This window comes from Schistocerca nitens, chromosome 2 (genome assembly GCF_023898315.1).
Source record: "Schistocerca nitens isolate TAMUIC-IGC-003100 chromosome 2, iqSchNite1.1, whole genome shotgun sequence".
Lineage (NCBI taxonomy): Eukaryota > Metazoa > Arthropoda > Insecta > Orthoptera > Acrididae > Schistocerca > Schistocerca nitens.
In genome coordinates this window covers 385,428,593-385,445,004 of record NC_064615.1, presented here as the reverse complement: position 1 = coordinate 385,445,004, position 16,412 = coordinate 385,428,593, and the positions used below count along the sequence as shown (strand labels likewise).

Below are 16,412 nucleotides of genomic sequence, written 5' to 3'. Positions count from 1 at the left end.
GTCCCGTTTCATTGATGATATAATTTCGTTATGGTTCGTATCTATAGGTATGTTTTGTTTTTTGCTTACTATCTTTGTATTCGATCACGCTTTCCGAAATGTCAATAAAATTTTCTAGATAATTTTTTTATGTTTGAGATAGATTTGTTCATTACAGATATAGCTTAAATATTTTTTTGTGTGCGTATATACTTCTAATTCTTTCATAATGTTCATGGCATGTCCTTTTGGTATTACCGCATTTTCGATACGTTCTGCTTTGTAGTTTTGGTTTGTGACATGCAGGTAAAAGATTGTTGATTGCTGTCGCAATTGCTTCTGTGTTCTTTGTATCTAATACCAAAATTTCGTTCAGTTTGACAAATATAGAATTTTACGCAGTCGCTTCATTGAATTTTGTGCTTCGGTTGGCAAAAAAAAAAAAAACTTTTGTTTTTCCGCATCGAATTTTCGGCTTTAGGTAGCTTGTTCGGAAAGCTAATTTTGTTTACGATGTGGCGTATGGGTTCAAATGGCTCTGAGCACTATGGGACTCAACTGCTGAGGTCATTAGTCCCCTAGAACTTAGAACTAGTTAAACCTAACTAACCTAATGACATCACAAACATCCATGCCCGAGACAGGATTCGAACCTGCGACCGTAGCGGTCTTGCGGTTCCCGACTGCAGCGCCTTTAACCGCACGGCCACTTCGGCCGGCGATGTGGCGTATTTTATTCGATATTGCCGGTAGGTATGTTGCTTTTTGTTTAGTTTTCTTTCCTCTTGCTAATTTGGATGGGCATCTTTTCCAACTAGACTTAAGTACATAAGTAAAATTATCTCTATGTACATTTTTTTATAAACATTAGTGGACTCACTAACTGTAGCTTGCTCCAGCAGGACTAGTCAACCATTTTTACGAACAGCCTACTTTGGTATCTCTAATGTCCAACGATTCCACAGTAACTTCATCAGTTATTTATAAATTAGAGAAATAACTTCACTTTACAAACTTTATAAAGCAGGGTTACAGCAAATTAAAGCATATAATAATAATAGTAATATAATAATAATAATAATAATAATAATAATAATAATAATAATAATAATAATCCCCGTGGAGGCCCGGGAAAAGAATAGGCCTCCGGTATGTTCTGCCAGTCGTAAAAGGCAACGAAAAGAACAAACCACTAATAGGGCTAACCCCCCTTTTAGTGTGATTAGTTGGTTCAGGACAGAACTAAAGAAGCCTCGGACAAGCGCCGTCATGGTCGGGGACGACGCTTGAACACTATGCCCGCCCACAATGGTAACGACACTGCTAGCCAACTGGAAAATGATTTAAATCCAAATAGAGGTGTTTTGCAGGATATGCTTCCTGCAACCACCCTAGAAGGAAAACAAAGACAGAGGATGAGATGGTCAGATGAAGTTAATCGACACCTCATGTTCTGTTATTACCAAGCAACAAACCTAGGAACCAACACAACTGGATACAGATCACAAGTATACACAACATTTATTACCAGATACCCAGAATTAAAATTTTTAACAGAACAACGACTAGCTGATCAGATCCGTGTAATAATAAAAAATAACAGGATACCCCAGTCAGAATTAGAAAATATCAAACAACAAGTACAACAAATACTGGAACAAAATAATGTGCAATCAGAAGAAGAAGAAAATACAGTAATGGACTCAAACATCCCAGAGCAAACAAACAAAGAACAACACGCACCAATTAAACAATCAGAGGAAAACGAAATCTTAAGACAGCCACCAGAACAAGCACAAATAGAACACGAAGTGACACAGATGCTAGATATAGAAGAAAAATTTCAGCTAACATATATAGAATACAAAGACACAAATACAGACATTAGACCATTCTTGCATAGACCACCAAATAACCCACAAGTCGAAACAACAATAAAAACTATCAACACAATCATACACAACAAAATAAGTGAAAACACAACTATGGAAGAGTTACAACTACTGGTTTATATAGGAGCACTCACTACACTAAATATACACACTAGGCAGAGATCAGAACCAACCAACACACAGAAGAAACCCACAAAACCAGCATGGCAACACAGGCTACAGATCAGAATAGAAAAACTGAGAAAAGACATCGGACAGCTAACACAATTTATAAGAAATGAAATCTCGGAAAAAAAACGAAAAAGGTTAGGTAAAATCTCACAACAAGAAGCGACAGAGCAATTAGACGAAAAGAAGCAGAAATTACAAGCGTTAGCCAAACGACTCAGAAGATACAAAAAAAGTGAAAATAGAAGGAAACAAAACCAAACATTCAACACAAACCAAAAGAAATTTTACCAGACAATAGATAACACACACATTAAAATAAACAATCCACCAAACATAACAGACATGGAACACTTCTGGAGCAACATATGGTCAAACCCGGTACAACATAACAGGCATGCACGGTGGATACAAACAGAAACAGACACATACAAGATGATACCACAAATGCCTGAAGTGATAATTTTGCAACATGAAGTCACCCAAGCAATTAATTCTACTCACAATTGGAAAGCCCCTGGAAATGATAAAATAGCAAATTTCTGGTTAAAGAAGTTCACCTCAACACATTCACATCTAACTAAATTATTTAACAGTTACATTGCAGACCCATACACATTCCCTGATACACTTACACATGGAATAACTTATCTGAAACCTAAAGATCAAGCAGACACAGCGAACCCAGCTAAATATCGCCCCATAACATGCCTACCAACAATATACAAAATATTAACTTCAGTCATTAAACAGAAATTAATGACACATACAACACAGAACAAAATTATAAATGAAGAACAAAAAGGCTGTTGCAAAGGAGCACGAGGATGTAAAGAGCAACTGATAATAGATGCAGAGGTGACATGTCAAGCTAAAACTAAACAAAGGTCGCTACACTACGCATACATTGATTACCAAAAAGCTTTTGATAGTGTACCCCACTCATGGTTACTACAAATATTGGAAATATACAAAATAGATCCTAAATTGATACAGTTCCTAAACATAGTAATGAAAAATTGGAAAACCACACTTAATATCCAAACAAATTCAAATAATATCACATCACAGCCAATACAGATTAAGCGTGGAATATACCAAGGAGACTCATTAAGTCCTTTCTGGTTCTGCCTTGCTCTGAACCCACTATCCAACATGCTAAATAATACAAATTATGGATACAATATTACTGGAACATACCCACACAAAATCACACATTTGCTATACATGGATGATCTAAAACTACTGGCAGCAACAAATCAACAACTCAACCAATTACTAAAGATAACAGAAGTATTCAGCAATGATATAAGTATGGCTTTTGGAACAGACAAATGTAAGAAAAATAGCATAGTCAAGGGAAAACACACTGAACAAAAAGATTACATATTGGATAACCACAGCGACTGCATAGAAGCGATGGAAAAAACGGATGCCTATAAATATCTAGGATACAGACAAAAAATAGGAATAGATAATACAAATATTAAAGAAGAACTAAAAGAAAAATACAGACAAAGACTAACAAAAATACTGAAAACAGAATTGACAGCAAGAAACAAGACCAAAGCTATAAATACTTATGCCATACCAATATTGACCTACTCATTTGGAGTAGTGAAATGGAGTAACACAGACCTAGAAGCACTCAATACACTTACACGATCACAATGCCATAAATATAGAATACATCACATACATTCAGCAACAGAAAGATTCACATTAAGCAGAAAGGAAGGAGGAAGGGGATTTATCGATATAAAAAACCTACATTATGGACAGGTAGACAATTTAAGAAAATTCTTTATAGAACGAGCAGAAAGTAGCAAAATACACAAAGCAATCACTCATATAACTACATCGGCTACACCACTACAATTTCATAACCACCTCTACAACCCTTTAGACCACATAACATCAACAGATACGAAGAAAGTATATTGGAAAAAGAAAACACTTCATGGCAAGCACCCGTATCATCTAACACAGCCACACATCGATCAAGACGCATCCAACACATGGCTAAGAAAAGGCAATATATACAGTGAGACAGAAGGATTCATGATTGCAATACAGGATCAAACAATAAACACCAGGTATTACAGCAAGCATATTATTAAAGATCCCAATACCACAACAGATAAATGCAGACTTTGTAAACAACAAATAGAAACAGTAGATCACATCACAAGCGGATGTACAATACTAGCAAATACAGAATACCCCAGAAGACATGACAATGTCGCAAAAATAATACATCAACAGCTTGCCTTACAACATAAACTTTTAAAACAACAAGTTCCTACATACAAGTATGCACCACAAAATGTACTGGAGAATGATGAATACAAATTATACTGGAACAGAACCATTATAACAGATAAAACAACGCCACATAACAAACCTGACATCATACTCACCAATAAAAAGAAGAAATTAACACAACTAATCGAAATATCCATACCCAATACAACAAATATACAAAAGAAAACAGGAGAAAAAATTGAAAAATACATCCAACTGGCTGAGGAAGTCAAAGACATGTGGCATCAGGATAAAGTTGACATCATACCAATTATAGTATCAACTACAGGAGTCATACCACACAATATCCACCAGTACATCAATGCAATACAGCTACATCCAAACACATATATACAACTACAGAAATCAGTAATTATTGATACATGTTCAATTACCCGAAAGTTCCTAAATGCAATATAACACATACCGTACAGTTAATAGGAAGTGACGCTTGATCAAGGTCCGCGTCACTTTCCATTCTCTACCAGACTTAACGTCTGAGAAAGTAAAGAAATAATAATAACAGTTACTTACCAAATACTTCGACAAAATTTTATGAAAACCTAACAAAATGTTTTAAAACCCCTACCAGCTAGCATCTACCGCCCACCATGAAAGCAGGAGGACCCACTCTTGGGTAGTAGGAACGAGTTTGACTAACAATGTTCAACAGGTTTACTTGAGAAGGGCACCATGACGATTATAGTGGAAAAGAAACATTACTAATTAAACTATTGCAGATTAACTGGGATTATTCATTATAAAATGTCGTATTACGTAGTGTATGATGTGGGTTCGGCCGAAAAGAAAATTTAATTTCCTGTTGCTGATCATAGTTCTGGCCTGTTTCTTTAAAAAGTAGTGAGTAGGCATTCTTTGCAGGGCTAATACATAGTACTTCATTTCTAGCAGAAAAACTATCTACGCATATGATTCTGTATTCCATGCACTTTAGGTTTTTCGAGATATAAGAGCGGCGTTTCGAACGAGTTGCTCTCTGGCAACAAAAATGATATGAACTACGCGTCGTCCATTATCAATATGACTAGTTTACGACAGTCTACCACAAAGTGGAATCTACAACATAGTTTACTTTGGCTACGTTTATTTGACAGCGTAAGTACATAAAAATGTCCTCAACCTGAAGACTGGTTGAACACCATAGTACTTTACTGGGCCTGAAACAACTGGAGGTGGTATGCCTCCGAGCTTAGAACTACCTTATCCAGCTAATTATAGCTCAATTACCCATTGCTGAAATGTACTGAACTGAGCAGATATCCTTGTTAAACTTTACAGAAGAATATTTTTTCATTTAGCATCTCACTGTTGTCTTCGCTACTATTAGTGAAAATTTCTGATTCGCCGAATAATTGCGTTTTATGGCCTTCAATAATATGTCTGAGTCTCTGTAATATTTTTATACTGATGAATAGAGCAGCTTTGTGGCTAAATGCGTGACAGACTACAAATACAAAGATCCATGTTCAGTCTTCAGTCGTTGGATTGTTTTCTGTCACTTATCACTTCTTTCATCTCTGGCAATGACTTATTAACGTGAAAAAAGTTGAGTTCTATCGTGCTTCGGAGGTTGCGTTAAACTGTCTAGTAAAGCACTGCAGCCCTCAAGCCAACCTTAGGATTGAAGACAGCTTTTCTTGCCGCTGAACGAGTGACCGGTTTAATTCGAATTTGTTTGTGTGGTAATTTATGAATTTGTGTAGTTGCTAAAGTAATATTCTTTCTTTGAAAAGTGATACATAGTCGGCCAACGTATCAGGCCTTGCAGGTACTATCCTGAATTTGTTGATTTCAGAGTTTACATGTCAGTGTATCTGTGCACATACTGTTTGCACCTGTGTTGTGATTTTCTGTTTGGATTAATCGTTGGATGTATACGTTCACGCATTGTGTTATTGCGCTGCTTCCACTTTGAATATGTAGATATATGCGATTGCAATCTTTCTCGGCGTATTCCACAGATGAATTCTTCTCGGGTTATCAGCCGAGTGGTGGCGTCGTCTTGTCGCAATGTTTCAATGAATTTCGTACCCATCATCTACGCCAGAAGAAACTCATTGAAACGTTGCGACAAGACGACGCCACCACTCGGCTGATAACCCGAGAAGAATTCATCACATATGTAGATAGACTACTCTTCTACCTTAGAACGTCAAACGATGGCTACAGCCGCTACAGTTTCGAGCATTACCTTTCGTTTTATGGTGCCATGCAACAAACCGTTCTTGCAACCATTAAAATGTCGACACACTTAAAAAGGATCTCTTGCTCTTTCTTAATAGGATGTAAAACCTTAATGCCAGCTGTACAAGCTGATAATCTGCTAGTATGAAAAGACCAGCCCTGAGGTGTAGGGCTTACTATAAAACAATCCCATGCAGAACTGGTTGACTATCTTGCATTCCATCCGTCTGTGATATCAAAAGCGAGTACAGCGGAAAAACATGGGTCATCTCGTACGACACGAATAATTTTGTGAATGGGACGAAAATAAATTACGTTCATCTCTTTCACACAATCACAGAATTTTGTAGCACTACTGTGTGCTCTCCTGATAAGCTGTGCTACGTCAATCACACACACCTGACAGGAGTCACTGACGTTCTATTTTGAATGCTATGCTAGTCCTACTACGAGGTATGAAGTTTGCCGACAATTAAAGAAATTCATCTTCACCACAAGAATGCAGTACCAGCACAAATATATCGCATCTCTACAACTTCCCGATCGACCACGAACAATAAGTGAGTGTTGCTAAACCAACTCAGCTCAGAGGTGAACCACCACCAGCACAGTGAAGTATATGTACAACATCGATCATTTTACACCAACTATGACCAAGTCCTACTACGACTTTTTACTGATGATATTAAAATGTTGGAGGCGATATATCCCCGCTGTATGAAGTAACAGTAGCTGCTACATATAGAAGTAGCAACACCACTAGTGGTAGCGAAGTCAGGCTCCTTCCGCAAGGAAGATGTGCATCTGAATGCAGTGAGCTCTTTCTTAGGCTGTCTTCGGCGCACAAAAGACAAGTACCGCTCACTGTAGCTCAGATGTCTATGTGGGAGGTTATCTGCCGTCAGTCAGCATGTTGTAGGCCTATTCAGTCTATTCATATACAAAATGTTTCTCACATAGGAGGTAACTGCTATTGCTGCAAGTATGGTTATTATGAAGAAACTCAAAATACGGCAAAGAAGAATTTGTTTCCGCTTATCTTTCGGAGCTTCACATTGCCTTCCAGTACATTCTGAAGATTTTTTTCAATTTCTGTCGTATGGCAGCGGTACTCTGTATAATACTGACACCATTATTTAGATTGATGGACACCAAGATGAGGATATACGTAACTTTGAAAGAAAGAATGGGTGTGACTCTGAAGTGAGTAAAAAATTAATTTCTTTGCTGCAAAAATATCGGCAATTTTACTAAAATTTTAACAGATTATTTGTTGTAAATAAAATTACATTAATCAACAAATAAACTAATTTCCTTATTTTATTCATGACTGTAATTTTCAGTATAAATTTGACTCATCAGTTTCAAATAAATTTTATTATGCTTAACCGGTTTCGACAAATTACTGTCGTCTTCAGAAGCTTAGTTTAGCAGACAGTCAATACCTTCTTCATTGAAGGATAACGCCATGAAGTGTTCGGAAATTTACATATTGTATGTATTTGTATTGTACATATAAATATCATGATATTATTGTTCTACTAAGATGATGATGACTGTCTGCTAAACTAAGCTACTGAAGACGACTAATTTGTCGAAACTAATAAAGCATAATAAAATATACTTCCATTCGATGAGTGAAATTTATCCTGAAAAAACTGATTTCAATGAAGTTTTTCCGTAATTATAGCTACTCATGTGTCGCATCTGCTAATAGCCAAGACCTCAGAACTGACAAATTATTCAATGTGTTTTCGATTTATGGAATGGGAGAGAAGAATATTGTGTGCAGTGCCATTCTGTATGAGGATGGTGAAGACTCAAGTGGTGATCACTTATTTTCTTTTCCTGTGGCGACAAGATGTCAAAAACGTAATGTAATCTAGAATAAATCTTTTTTTATTAATCTCAATCACTAGGCATGAGAAAGTCCTACAGCACTTCTGCGGCGAAACACACTTGATCGAGTACAAACTGTGCCTTCCATCTTCAGATAAATACAGAAAACCTTCACTTTGTCGAATAGTATATACTACTGATCAACAGTGTGCAAAGACAAGCAGCACGCGAATGGTAATAAGCAGTGACGCGCCCAAGTGGCAGGAAGATGCGGGCTAGAGGCGATTCACTTGACAAACTACACCACAACTGTAGTGAGCCGAAGTAGAAACTCTACGCCTCCCGTATGAAAGGACGCCGTACGAGCCAAAGTAAAGCGAGTGACTTCAGCTCTCAGAAGTGGATGCTTGTCCTCCCATGGAATTTGATGATCAACACACGGCGTAAATTGTAACCTGGGCTCTTTTTTTGTACTGCATTTCCACAGATAATTTCGAAGAATGTAGTTCTCCTAGTTCGCCAATGTTATCAGCGAGTACAAAAAATAAGCATCCTACACATAGTAATATGGACCATTGCTACAACATCATGCTTTTCACCGTGTGATCTTGGTTCACACCCAGATCGAGACAGTCTCTTGAAATTGAGTTGCAGTAAAATCAGCTTTATCTGTCCGTGGTCCATGTTGTAGGGCTGTCAATGAATATATACTGAGACAATGCCATTGAGACCAAGTAGTAGTACTCCCCATCCTACCAAACCATTCTGCTTCTAACGTGATCATTAGGGAAGGCACACCAACAACAACGGAAATTAAAAAGTAGTCAATCACCCCACAGGTAATTCGTTAACTACGAATCGCTGCGCCATGTATGACTAGCTAAACATCAACCTTCAAATTACACTTGTGACAAGGACAAAGTTGTCCTTATCCCAGAGACTGGTTTGAGTGCCGCAGTGTTTTATAGGCATTGCTCTCCTGTTGGGGTGGTATGTACTTGCCTTACGCCAACCTCTGCGGTGAATTAGCCAAGCAGTTGCAGGATGAACTACAGTTAAACGTGGATCTCCAAATCACAGTGAAACTCGTAATTTTTCACAAATACAAATCATTACCAGATGTGAAAGTAGTTACAAATGAAAGAAAAAAAAATGGAACCAACTGAGAATTGAACGAGACCGTAGCGGTCGCGGGTTCCAGACTGTAGCGCCTAGAACCGCTCGGCCACCCCGGCCGGCTGAACGAGACACCACCTTAGTCAATGAGCCATACTATTTGTCAATGTATGAGACTTTCATGTGATCTCTGGACACCATTGTATCAGAATGCCATGAATAGCAATGTAGTAGTGAGTCGTAAGGAATGGTTAACCATCTCGCTGTTCATCAATTTATCCTAAGTCAAACAGCTTAAAGGTTTAAATACACTCAGAAACCAACAGTGCTTAAAGAAGAACGCTTTGTTCACTGTGATTTAAAGCAGAACTGATAAGGGAACTAAGTTGTTCTCAGTTTTGTCGTTGCAAATTCTTTGGTTTCAAACTGAGGGCCTCCGTTTTTGCTTTATGCAGTACCAACAACAGCTTGAACAGAGAATATTCAAAAATTCCCATTACTAAGCAGTCACATTAATGCGACCACCGCCTATTTTCGATGTCAACGTACAATAACCCCTCTAACGGGAGCGGTTTATCTGATGTTCGACAGGTTATCATAATTGGTCTTCGATCCAAAGGCGGAAGCATTTCCGACATGGTTCGCGTGCCGCGGTGATTGGAATAGCCTACACCGTTCATGCCAAAACAGCGCTATTCAAAACCGGCGCCGAGGTAACTGTGGTGCACCACGGGCCATAGAGAACAGGGATGAGCGACGTCTTCGAATGTGGGTACGGGCGCATAGGTGTATTGAGCAGCTGACCAGGCAGACGAACCAAGGCGTCACTAACACTGTCTCCTCAGCGACCGTTCGGCGAACGTTGCTGTGTATGGACCTCTGCAGCAGGAGCCTGTTTTGCACCCATGCTGACTGCTGGTCGCCGGCGACGAAGGCTGGAATTGGCACGTCAGCACCGCAACTGGACATTCACCAAGAGGCGACAGGTGGCCTTTTCAGATGAATCACGATTTAAGCTCCAACGGAGAGACGGTTGTTGGCGTATACGGCGTGAAACGTCAAAGCCAACACTCCGCAACCAAAAGGGAGAGTTATGGTCTGGGGAATGTTTTCGGGGCATTCCCTGATGATCTCGACATTGTGGGAGGCACAGTTGATCAACGCAAGTCTGCATCTATCCTTGGGGACCATATCCGCCCCTACATGCAGCTCCCCCCCCCCCCCCCCTTCCGTCGCCACGGTGACATCTACCAACAGGACAATCGAACGCGTCACACAGCTCGTGGCGTACGTGTGGTGTTCGAAGAGCACCAGCGTGAGTTTACCGTACTCCCTTGGCCACCAAATTAGCCAGACGTAAAACCAATCGAAAATCTGTTGGACCACCTCGATCGGGCTGTTCTCGCCATGGATTCTCAACCGAGAAACCTAACGTAGCTGGCCACGGCATTGGAATCGGCATTGCTTTACATCCCTGTCGATACCTTCCAGAACATCACTGACACTTCCTGCACGTGTCGCATTAGAAAAGGTAGTTATTCAGGTTTTTGAAGGTAATCACTTAATGTCACTGGACAGTCTACTATTTCATAGTGAGAATACAAAAATATATTAGATGCAAAATTTTGATCCCCATGATCTTACCATATAATGGAGATGACGTATGGTTTTATTTCATAATTTCTTTGGCATCGTCAAGCGATGTACCGTGTGTAAACACCCGCCCGACCATCCAGATTGAAGTTTTCTGAGGGTTCCCAACAACTCTTAAGGGGAGTATTAACATGATTCCTTTGAAAAGGGCACCGCTGTTTCCTTAATCTTATTCCATCTGACCTTGTGATTCCCTCAATTGATGATTCGTATGTAAGGCGTCCAATTCCTTATAAACTTCTGACGTTATTTTTAAGACCTATATGGTATACTTCCTCATCACGAAGTTTCTGTGTACGTTGTGAGCAGTATTTAAACCCCGATCTCTTGGTCACTGTTAGAACAGTATTGCTCAAGTATTTACTTTTTCGTCTCCCAAGCCACTTCCAATTGTCTTACCGGAAAAAAAAAGAACTGTTGAAATGGATGTACTGAAGAAGAATTTAACTCAGATCAGGTGACGAAGTGAGTTGTGCACTATGGTGTGACGAGAGTACGGAAAACTGGATTACAATATGCCAGTATGAATTATTCTTCAGAAGTCGCCATCAAGTAAAAAAATTCATTTTCCACAAATAATATAATCACACTGTATCCTGAGAAATATCCAAAATAAGTGATAAAATTTAAGCTCTAATAATGTTCACAATCCTGAAAACAAAGCATATTATGGTTAATAAGTTCGCATCATTGCCTTTATTTAACAAGGCTGCACCGGACTATTGTCACATGTACTTTCTACAGTTTTAATTGATGCCTTGTTTCCAAAGAATAAAGAAAATTTCGTTTGTAGTGATAAACGAAGACCCTCTGAAGTGGTGCCGGGACTTCCTCGACCTACGTCAGCTGTGGTTTCCGCGATACGGGAAAAATTACGCCACTGCACAATCCTTTTATGAGTGTACAGTCACAGTATAACATGGATGAAAAAGTCTTAACTGCGCAGATATGGCTCAACAAAGATTCTGCCCGAGCCTATGGCTCCAACCTGCCTGAAACATTGTGCCCAGCACATCCCAGATATATTAGGAGAAAAATTCAACGTTAACGTGAATGACACTCCCAAAAGAGCGCAGCGGACGAAAATTGTCTTTGGTGACAACTTAAAAAATACATGACATTCATTCATACTAATAATAGTTGCCACGTACACAACTTTTTCTGAAAAAATATCGTTATGTGTGATTCACCGACGCTCAGTCAAACTCTTAACTGTTCCTGACGATGACATCTCATTAGCAAGATTCAGTGACTCTTCGAATGAAATTCTCCGTCAGATATATAGAGATCACTAATAATCCCATTTTCTCGATACAGGAAACAAAGCAAATGCAGTAAGTTACACTAAAAATTAAGAGCGACAAACGGAAGAGACAGTAATTACTGCAGCAGTAATTAACTTGGTCACTTTCTCTTCCTTCATTAAATGTCTACATACCAATGCTACATCTCAAAGCAGCAAATCTACTCGCTGTTTACAGAACTATTTTCCGTTTGCTATCACGCTTCTCATTCTCTCCTCGAAGTACAACGAAAAATTCTTTTTCTCTCAGGGGTTACACAGGAACCGTAAGTTCGCAACACCAACCAGGGTACGGAAAAAACACTAAAGTGTAGCAGCAAGAAGTGCTGGACAACATGACCAAGCACAAAAGGCTATTGAAATGATAAATTTGGGGGGCATCGAATTCAACTGTGTCTACGTTCAACCACAGATATGTCTAACAGTTACCTACATTATACCTAGCTCCAAGTCATTTGTAGTTAAATTTATGAGAACACATTTACGCTGATTGAGTCTTCCTTCGTCGCTGCTTGGTAAAACACGTTAAGATTTATAAATGAAACGCACAAAGATGTGGATGTACTACAGTATAAATTTATTTAACTAATGTGTCTGATGAAGGCCTTGTAAAAGGAAAACTAGTTAACTAATTACAATAATACCGTCGAACACATCTACATTTTCGAGCGCACATTCAGTTTATTAAAAACCGTTGTAAATCATCAATCAAAAATAACTCACCTTCCGGTAGTAAATCTTTCTTGACGACCAGGTCAATGAAATAATTAGTGACGTAGTAAAGATGACCCATTCCGAGAGGGTTGAAGCTGGATGAGGAATTATAGTTGTTGGACGTTTTGGCCTCGCTGAAGGAGAGGGAGTCGAAGTATCCCGTGAGGTTGGTCGTGCCACCAGCACTGGGCGCACAGCCGAGCGTCGCCATGGCGATGACCAAAGCTGTCGGTAATGTCATGGTGAAGCTCATGGCGCTGCCTGTTTCGGTAACGGCACCACACCACACCTCGCACCAATAACCTCAACTAAGCGCCGCCGAGCGCCAACTGATCTGTGCGCAACGGGACAGGCTGACGCCTGCTGGCTGCCGCAGCGCCCCTAGCGGCCGCCGCTGGCACTACCTGAAACATGAAAAAGAGAAGCTTCATTATCGCAGCGTAGAAACGAACAGAGAAATAAAAAAGCCGACTGGACGATAAAATTGACACCTGAGAAAGTAACAATGCTACATCTATAAATGTTCAACAATGCTTACAGGTATATTACATCGGTAAACTGAAGGGCTAATGTAAATGGTGAACATAGTTGAAAGTAGCTCATACGTCGGTGTGCGCGAACTTGCGTATACTGTGCGAAAAGTATACAGAAATCCTCCTTTTACGATTCCGTGAGAATGTGGCTAGCATATCTGACAATCCACAAGTTCGTCCGTGACAGCTGAACATTTTTTTTCTTCTCTTTTTTAATCCTGTGATAGCCGATGAAAGTCTTCCATACTGGTATTTGCTCGTTACATACTGTCCTCTCCGCAAAAGTGAAACGATTGGTGGACGGACATACCGGCTGCAGCATTTGCAGGCGGAACGATGAACCGATATCGAAGGTAAGGAGACAGGAGGCAGTGGAAATCAGTCTATTAGGAAAGCAAATCGAATCCTCAGTACATGCAGTCGTCTTAATCGCATGACACCAGCTATCAGTGGAAAAAAAATATCTGCGGAGAGAAACTAACTTCCACATCATTATCTTGGGGGAAGGTGGGGGGGGGGTTGGGGGAGATTGCTAAGGAGCGAATTAATCAGGACGATGATTAAACAAAGCAATCTTTTAACCGTTCTGAGTATGGGATACTGTAAGTTTGAGTATAACTGAAAAACCAGAAAATCGTAAGGAGATCAGAATAGGAAAGTAAAAATATTAAAAGCCCTTTCGACGACCAGATCCTTACGGAAGCATCGCTTTTCCGAACTTCGGAAGGAAATCGAAGGCGTCATTTTCAAAGATATGGGACACAGCACCTCGCTCGATGATTAATGAGGTGGACAGGAAGAAGAGGAAGACTACTGCGGCTCGTCAGATATTAAACACTTGACAAGTTATTTGTTTATGAGATGGGCAAATTGTTGTGAAAAGTAAGCATTACAGGGTGAACTTGCTTACGAGAAGTGGTGAGATAGAATTTTATTCTTGATACTGAAATGATATTTGCACAATCATTGTACTTACATGAAGGCTTCCACGTCCAATATCTATGTCCTTGGTTTTATGGAGTTAAGGTGAGATTCAAGGGATATTTCTTTGCCTAACGTTTCGTCTTCCAATGCAGGTGACATCATTAGAAACTATACAGAGTTAGATAAGAATAGCATATTTAAACAAGCTCAGCAAGTCGAACTGTTTATACGTATCTCAAAATGGTTCAAATGGCTCTAAGCACTAGGGGACTTAACATCTGAGGTCATCAGTCCCCTAAGACTTAGAACTACTTAAACCTAAGGACATCACACATCCCTGCCCGAGGCAGGATTCGAACCTGCGACCGTAGCAGCAGCGCGGTTCCGGACTGAAGCGCCTAGAACCGCTCGTTCACAACGGCCGGCTATCTTAACAGTCGTTCATGACATCATGCCCAAATCGCCGAGTCGCGCCGACGTGTGTTTTGGATGATTGAAGGTGGGGAAGACGTGGCACTGTTTGCTTTATGAAACACTAAGGTCCGCAACTTGTCTAATACTCGTCCTCCCCCCCCCTCTCTCTCCCCCCCCCCTCTCCCTCTCTCCACTTCCAGCACGTGGATTTCTACGGCCTCTGTACACCGTCGCTCATTAGTGGCCTTAATCGACTGGAGCAGGGAACACTCAACAACACAACAACTCCTCCGCGTAGTCGAACATATAACACACGGCTACAACATGAACAAAGCCACAGGGGCCTTGTTCCTGGACATCGAAAATGCTTTCGACCGTCTTTGGCACAACGGCCTTATACGCAAACTAAGCGAAGCTGGTTTCCTGGACGGACTCGTACGTCTCATACACTCATATCTCACGAACAGATGTTTCAACACTGAGGTGGAGGGCAAACAATCGACACAACACGGTATCCAAGCTGGAGTACCCCAGGGAAGCATCCTAGGGCCCGTCTTGTTCAACCTGTACATTAACAACTTCCCAGCAACACAAAACACGACGTTAGCCATCTACGCGGATGACACAGCCATCCTTGCGCAAGATTGGACACCGTCGAACATTAATTCAAGAATACAGACGGCACTCATAACTGCCGAGCCTTGGTTGGAGAGATGGCGTATTAAAGTAAACGTCGACAAGTGCGAAGCAGTTCTGTTTACACGCAGACCGAAACTACTGTGCAAACATCAACACAGTAGACAGATACACGCCCAATACGTTTCCAAGAGAAAGTCAGATATCTCTGTGTCTGGCTGGACCGGAAACTTACATAGTGGGACCACGTCGAATACGTTGCCAACGGAGCGCACACGAGGCTCAAATAACTGTACCCAATGCTCAACAGGGAAAGCACACTGAATAGGAGGGTGTCGAGGTCCATACGACACTGATTAGACGACTGAAGAGGTATGCAGCATCCGTCTGGGGATATGCGGCTCCTATATGATTGCGCCGCCTGCAGAGCATACAGAACAAAGTGCTACGAATCATTAGCAACGCTCCACGCTACACATGCACCGTGGATCTTCTCAGTGAATATTGCCTTGGAACCCTCAAGGAAGTATTCAAAAAACACGCCACACGACTATACAGGAACTCGAGACACACTAACAGTCCTTACTCTGGGAAACTATGGTCACAAACATAGGTGGAAGCATAAACGGCCAAAGACACGGCTAGCTAGGGCAAAACCACCTATGGCAAGATAACACACACCAACAAGCGACAAACGTCGGCAAGCCCCTGCATATCACTAACGTTGACTGG

General features: G+C 40.5%; 1 protein-coding gene across 5 annotated transcripts in view; it reads right to left on the bottom strand.

Moving 5' to 3' along the window:
• Nucleotides 1-16,412, bottom strand: part of LOC126236235 (prominin-like protein) — a 572,733-nt gene that overhangs the window by 441,188 nt on the left and 115,133 nt on the right. For all 5 annotated transcript variants that reach the window (XM_049945374.1, XM_049945376.1, XM_049945373.1 and 2 more), the window contains one exon: nt 13,183-13,577. In XM_049945374.1, coding sequence (XP_049801331.1) covers nt 13,183-13,426 — 244 coding nt within the window. In that variant the 5' untranslated portion in view covers nt 13,427-13,577. The remainder of the gene's footprint in view (nt 1-13,182; nt 13,578-16,412) is intronic.